This window comes from Scylla paramamosain, chromosome 29, assembly GCF_035594125.1.
Source record: "Scylla paramamosain isolate STU-SP2022 chromosome 29, ASM3559412v1, whole genome shotgun sequence".
Lineage (NCBI taxonomy): Eukaryota > Metazoa > Arthropoda > Malacostraca > Decapoda > Portunidae > Scylla > Scylla paramamosain.
Window position 1 is genome coordinate 8,909,380 of NC_087179.1, and position 7,500 is coordinate 8,916,879.

At 39.3% G+C, this 7,500-nt stretch overlaps 1 protein-coding gene across 1 annotated transcript in view; it reads right to left on the reverse strand.

Moving 5' to 3' along the window:
- LOC135115230 (metabotropic glutamate receptor 6-like) overlaps positions 1-7,500 on the reverse strand; it is a 112,987-nt gene that overhangs the window by 93,184 nt on the left and 12,303 nt on the right. Inside the window, 1 exon segment of the mRNA XM_064031770.1 lies at positions 6,423-6,593. Within this exon segment, the coding sequence (XP_063887840.1) occupies positions 6,423-6,593 (171 nt within the window).

Here is a 7,500-nt window from a genome sequence, read left to right on the forward strand (position 1 = left end):
TTTTTTTTTTTTTATGTAGGAGGGACACTAGCCAAGGGCAACAAAAATTTAATAATAAAAAAAAAGCCCAACCAGATACCGATCCCCGAATAGGGTCCGAAGCGGTAGCCAAAAATTGAAGGATAAGTGTCTTGAAGCCTCCCTCTTGAAGGATTTCAAATCATAGGAAGGTGGAAATACAGAAGGCAGGGAGTTCCGGTTTACCAGAGAAAGGGATGAATGATTGAGAATACTGATTAACTCTTGCATTACAGAGGTAGACATAATACGGGTGAGAGAAAGAAGAAAGTCTTGTGCAGCGAGGCCAAGGGAGGAGGGAGACATGCAGTTAGCAAGATCAGAAAAGCAGTTAGCATGAAGATAGCGATACCTACCTACCTACCTACAGATGCAACATTGTGGTGATGAGAAAGAAGCTAAAGACAGTCAGTTATAGGAGAAGAGGTGATGAGACGAAAAGCTTTTGATTTTACCCTGTCTAAAGGAGCGGTATGAGTGAAACGCCCCCCCCCCCCAGACATGTACAGCGCACTCCATACATGGACGGATAAGGCCCTTGTACAGAGTTAGCAGCTGGAGGGGTGAGAAAAATTGACGGAGACGTCTCAGAACACCTAATTTCATAGAAACTGTTTTAACTAGAGATAAAATGTGAAGTTTCCAGTTTAGATTATAAGAAAAGAATGGACTGAGGATGATCAGTGTAGAAGGGGAGGGGCAGTTGAGTGCCACTGCAAAAGAAGGTACAGTTGTTTGGAAGGTTGTACTGAGATGACAGATGGAGGAATTGACCTTTTGAGACATTGAACAATACTAAGTTTACTCTGCTCCAATCAGAAATTTTTGAGATCAGAAGTCAGGCGTTCTGTGGCTTTCTTGCGTGAACTGTTCACTTCCTGAGGGGATGGACGTCTATGAAAAGACGTGGAAAAGTGCAGGGTGGTATCATCAGCGTAGGAGTGGATAGGACAAGAATTTTTGTTTAGAAGATCATTAATGAATAATAGGAAGAGAGTGGATGACAGCACAGAACCATGAGGAACACCACTGTTAATAGATTTAGGAGAAGAACCGTGACCGTCTACCAAGGCAACAATAGAACGGTCAGAAAGGAAACTTGACATGAAGTTACAAAGTGAAGGATAGAAGCCGTAGGAGAGTAGTGTGGAAATCAAAGCTTTGTGCCAGACTCTATCAAAAGTTCTTGATATGTCTAAAGCAATAGCAAAGGTTTCACCAAAATCTCTAATAGAGGATAACCAAGACTCAGTAAGGAAAGCCAGAAGATCACCAGAAGAGCAGCCTTGACGGAACTCATACTGGCGATCAGATAGAAAGTTGTGAAGTGATAAATGTTTAAAAATCTTCCTGTTGAGGATAGATTAAAAAACTTCAGATAGGCAGGAAACTAAAGCAATAGCACAGTAGTGTGAGGGATTAGAACGGTCGCCCTTTTAAGGAACAGGCTGAATGTAGGCAAACTTCCAGCAAGAAGGAAAAACAGATGTTGACAGACAACAGACAGAGCTGAAAAAGTTTGACTAGGCAAGATGTAAGCATGGAGGGACCCCACCTGCTCCATAAGCCTTCTGGGGGTTTAGGCCAACGAGGAAATGGAAAACAGCATTGCTAAGAATTTCAATAGGTAGCATGAAGTAGTCAGAAGGTGGAGGAGAGGGAGGAACAAGCCTTGAATCATCCAAGGTAGAATTTTTAGCAAAGGTTTAAGCGAAGAGTTCAGGTTTAGAGACAGATGTGATAGCAGTGGTGCCATCTTGCTGAAATAAAGGAGGGAAAGAAGAAGCAAAGTTATTAGAGATATTTTTGGATAGATGCCAAAAATCACGAGGGGAGTTAAATCTTGAAAAATTTTCACTTTTTATTAATGAAGAAATTTTTGGCTATTTGGAGAAAAAGATTTAGCATGGTTCTGGGCAGAAATATAAAGTGCATGAGATTCTGATGATGGAAGACTTAAGTACCTTTTGTGGGCCATCTCTCTATCATGTATAGCACGAGAAAAGGCTGTGTTAAACCAAGGTTTGGAAGATTTAGTTCGAGAAAAAGAAAGAAAAGGAATGAACGCCTCCATGCCAGACACTATCACCTCTGTTATGCGCTCGGAACACAGAAACAGGTCTCTGACACGGAAGCAGTAGTTATTCCAAAGAAAATCAGCAAAAATACCTCCTCAGGTCCTCCCAATTAACAAAGGCAAAACGCTAAAGTTCCTCCTCAGTTCCTGAGGAGGAACTGGAGCGATAGGACAAGATACAGATATGAGATTGTGATCAGAAAAGCCCAACAGAGAAGAGAAGGTAACAACATAAGCAGAAGCATTAGAGGTTAGGAAAAGTAAGAAAAATGTTGGGTGTATCTCCAAGACGGTCAGGAATATGAGTAGGGTGTAGCACCAATTTCTCTATGTCGTGGAGGATAGCAAAGTTGAAGGCTAGTTCACCAGGATGGTCATTGAAGGGAGAGGAAAGCCAAAGTTGACGGTGAACATTGAAGTCTCCAAGAATGGAGATCTCCACAAAAGAGAAGAGAGTCAGAATGTGCTCCACTTTAGAAGTTTAGTTAAAGAATTTCTTATAGTCAGAGGAGTTAGGTGAGAGGTATATAGCACAGATAAATTTAGATTGAGAGTGACTCTGTAGTCGTAGCCAGATGGTTGAAAACTCTTAAGATTCAAGAGCGTGGGCACGAGAGCAAGTTAAATCATTGTGCACATAAACTCAATATCCAGCTTTGGATTGAAAATGAGGATAGAGAAGGTAGGAGGGAACAGAAAAAAGGGGCTCCTGTTAGTTGCCTTAGACACCTGTGTTTCAGTGAGGAAAAGAAGATGAGGTTTAGTAGAGGAGAGATGATGTTCTACAGATTGAAAATTAGATCTAAGACCGCGAATGTTGCAGAAGTTAATAAAGAAAAAGTTGAGGGGGCTGTCAAGACATTGAGGTTCGATACCAGGAGAGCAGTCCGACCTGGGAACATCCCTAGATGGGGATTCCGAAACTGATGTAGGAGTCGCCATAATAATTTTGAATTTTCAGTGAAGGGTGTGTGTAATTAGGTGCTTGTAGTTTTGTGTGAAGGAAGAGAGTTGTCTTTAGAGGGCAGGCTGCGACTGCCCCCTTGTATTGTGAGACAAAAAGGGAAACGTTCAGTGAGGTTACAGCTGGGTTTAATGATAAGTTCACAACACCCCCTGATCCAGTTCTTTAGACTTCACTGGGAGTAATCATCGTTTCAGCAGGTGCATAGTGCCTCCTCCTGCAGTGTGTGTGTGTGTGTGTGTGTGTGTGTGTGTGTGTGTGTTCAGATATATAACAATACCTATACAAATCTTTCTCTCAGTTTCCTCAAACAAACAAACCACAATCATCACTAAAAAAGCACTGGTCAAAACAACCTATAGTTGCAGTCACGAGGACTGAAGGAATACTTAGTGCTATTACTATTATACAAGCAGCATTTATTACACTATGTAACACGATTTTTGTTTTTGACAAGCAAGGGTTATTTTCCAACTCTTATCACTGCAAAACAATAGAAAATGTCCATTATTCCTGTAAAACTTTGCTTTTCTGCCTTTTAGAATATTTTTTTCCAAAAAAACAGCTAAATTTAAGCATTTTCACCGTTTTTGAACAAAACAAATATATTAATTCAAATGACGAAAATTTATTTTTATAACTTCTGAAACTAGTTTTTAGGATTAAAAATTAACAAATTTTCTTGTTTTGCGTGAATACAATAAATAATTTTCACGTATGAGCCCCCAAAAGTAGTCTCCCACCATGTTTTCATTGAAGAATCCTCGATATCTCTGCTCAAAGTTCATTATATTTTGGTGGAAGCGCTCCCCCTTGTTCCTCTGAGTATGTTCCCATATTTTCCTTAAAGGTATCGAATTGAGCATCTCTAGGATATGAACCTTCAATAACATTCCGCAGCCCATCTCACCATAGCTTTTCACAAAAGCTTCAACCAGTTCCTATCAGCTGTCAGCCTTGTTGTTGCCAAGAAAGCCCAGTACTACAGCAATGAAACATTCCTGAGTTTTTCTGTGAGCTTCTGTAGAAATTCTGAGCACTCCATAATTTTCTTTACTTATGGTCCAATGAAGATACCAGCTTTCAACTTTGACTCTGAAAGCTTAGGAAAGAAGTCTTGAAGATATTTGAAGGCATCAGACTCCTTGTCAAGAGCTGTAACAAACTGTTTCGTGAGACCCAGTTTGATGTGTAGTGGAAGAAATAAAAATAAAACCTTTTGAGGATTCACCAATGGCTCATGTTTGATATTGTCTGCTCCCACTGTAGTGTCAGTCCTTGGAGGCCAGTGCTTTCTCTGGTAATGTGCTGTTCTGTCTCTACTGTCGCAAAGGCAAAGAAAACAGGGATTCTTGGTAAAACCTCCTTGCAGTCCCATGAAGAAAGTCACCATCTTGAAGTCTCCAGTAACTTCCCAGACATACTTAGTTCAAAGTTTCCAGTAGAAGCCTTACACTGCTGTAGTCATCCTTAACATGCACATAATGAGCAAGAGGCAGAGATGACACTTGTTTCCATTGTGCATAAGTACAGCATTCAGACTTTTCGAGGAGCTATCATTGAAGAGTCTCCATTCATCAACATTGTAAGCAATTCCAATAACATAAAACAAGCCTGATACAGGTTATGCAGTAGCATAGCTTATCCTCCTTTGCAAAGAAGCTGTGACGTTTTCTTTGGCTGGTCACTTGCACACTGTCATCAAGTAAATCCCATTCCTTCAGTCTTGAAATCAAAAGCTTACCATTTGACTTTGTCAAAACAAGGTCTCTGATGAAGTCACTGAGGTCTCTTTGGTTTAGGTAGGAAGGATTCATCCTAACTAGAACTGTATCTATGATGTCACAGTCTTCTCTGTTTAGCTGACTTGCTGCTTTCTTCTGATAGTTGACTTCTTTTTGGCGGAGCTGGTACAAGGAAGATCAGCACTGTGTGGTACTGGTGCAATGGAAGATGGAAAGTCTGGATAGAAAACAGCTGGTGCATTTTTCCTAAATCGGCTTCTGGAAGGATCCACCATGCAGAAAAAGTAGTCAGTTGAGTGGTCAGTAGGTTCAGAATACCAGATTTCATGGTTCTGTTTTCACCTCTATACCATCTTGTAAAAAGAAAAACAACAGAATGAGTTTCTGTTAAACTTATTTTATTTCTATTCTTAATTCTTAATTGGATTTTACTCTTGAAAAACTAACAGCTATCTTGTCTTCTAATGTTCTCTTACAATGCTCACAAGCAAAATGAGATGCCCAAGTATTGTCTTGGTCCCCAACTGGATCGGCAAAATATGCTTTGTAAGCTTCACACATTTTTTCAGATGCTCTCACAGAGACGTTCTTTGCTCTTGTCTTGATGAACTGACCACGTATGTAGCAAAATGCATCTGGAGAATGAATTGCAGGCTCTTGATGCCATTTCACCTCTTGTGATGCGTCTTTTCAGGCAACCAAAGCAGAACTGACTGGTGGTCTGCAAGCCCCTACTTTTATATTGTCAAGCAATACTCTAGAATATTCTTCGTCTCTCTAGAATGTTCCAGAATCTTCTCAATCTTTCTAGAATATTCTTGAACCTACTTTAGAATATTTTGAATCATTCTAGAAAAATCCTGTAGATTCTAGAAAATTCTTGATACTTCTACATTTTTTTTTTTTTTTGTATTCTAGAAAGTTCTAGAATATTTTGGAAATGTTTACATTGAATAGAATGCTCTAAAATGTTCTAAAAACTTTTAAAACTGTCTGGTAGAACATTATGGAAGATTTGAGATTTTGGAAATGTAAGCAAATTCTTCTAAATATGAGAAATTTCTTGCTAGATCACGAATGATCTTATTAAAACTAAAAATCTTTAGAACACTTTATATTCTTTCTTTCATTGTTTTAACTTATTTGCAACATTTCAGAAGCAATTAGATATGCAACTGAGATTTTGCAAAGGTCTTTACCTGACATGAAAACCAACAGTAACCCATACTATAATGAAATAAGGCAAAAATGTAACTTATTTCTTCTAACCACAAAAGAAAAGTTCCAGGATCAAAATAGCTTTCATTATATTTTGTTTAGATGGAAATAATTGGAAAATTATGGTTTGGGGCCAAGGACAAAAGTAAAAATTTGTTATATAGTGTTATGTATTGCTTGCAATTCAAAATTTTACATATTTAGCGGTATTCACCATTGCTGCCTGCCTGAATTATTAACAATGACAAGTATACCTAATCCGCACCGCATGCACGGGTTAGTATATATACAGTGCTGATGGGCAGGCTGGCAAAGCACGATGATGCAGCTTTCACCTCCAGTGACTGCGAATGTAGAGTCTAACATGAACGCAACGCAACACTTGGCGACACCCACCCACCTTGATGCCGTAGTTGGACTCCTCGTATATGATGGATATGTAGGACCAGCTGAGCTTCTTCACGATTTCTACCATTGCCTTAACCTGGTAGTGGTCGGAAGGTATGGTGCGCGAAAAGTATTCGAAGCGCTGTTTGTTGCTCAGCTCCGGCGACGTGGAGAAGAAGCTCACCTGCAGGAGGAGGAAGAGGAGGAGAATGTGAAATAAACAAATGCATCAGTTTACAGAAAAATTGCAATGCATAAACGCATCATTCTATCACGAGAGAGAGAGAGAGAGAGAGAGAGAGAGAGAGAGAGAGAGAGAGAGAGAGAGAGAGAGAGAGAGAGAGAGAGAGAGAGAGAGAGAGAGAGAGAGAGAGAGAGAGAGAGAGAGAGAGAGAGAGAGAGAGAGATTTGATTGACTAATAACTTTATTAGCCCTTCGTAATAAAAAGTATAATATAATACATAACAGGTTTCCAGCCGAACTCCACTAAGCGGAACGTTCTTGTGGATTTGAAACCTTAAATAAGTGTGGTGGCACAAGACGTGTTTGGGGCTCTCATGACAAATGGTATACATATTATGAATATTATAATTAAAAGGATAACCAAAATATAGCAGAAAAGCTAAATAATATGATATCGAAGAAAATGTACTGATAAATATAATAAAAATTCTATACTTATAATGAAAATAACATTGGCATTGCAATAGCTAAAACTAAAATAAAAAAATACATATAACTTAATGAATTGATTAGAAAAAGACCAAAATAAAAAGACGATACATTGTTACAACCACAAATCTCTACCCTTTCCACAGCTGCTTCAAATGGACTAACTTTCCCCCAAGTCACCACCTACGTGATTGGGTGCAGGGGTTAGTACGGGTTACAAGGTCCTCTTTTGACTCTTGCACCCTTTACACGATCGGTCGTAACGCCAGGTAACACTAATAAAGTCGCCGGCCTGTTTTTACCCACCCACAGGCAAAGGAAATAGTCCAACAGCTGGAAAAGAATCGCCAGCCACGTTCTAAGGAGAGACAATTACAACAATCGACAACCACATATAAGATAAAAAAAATAAATAAAT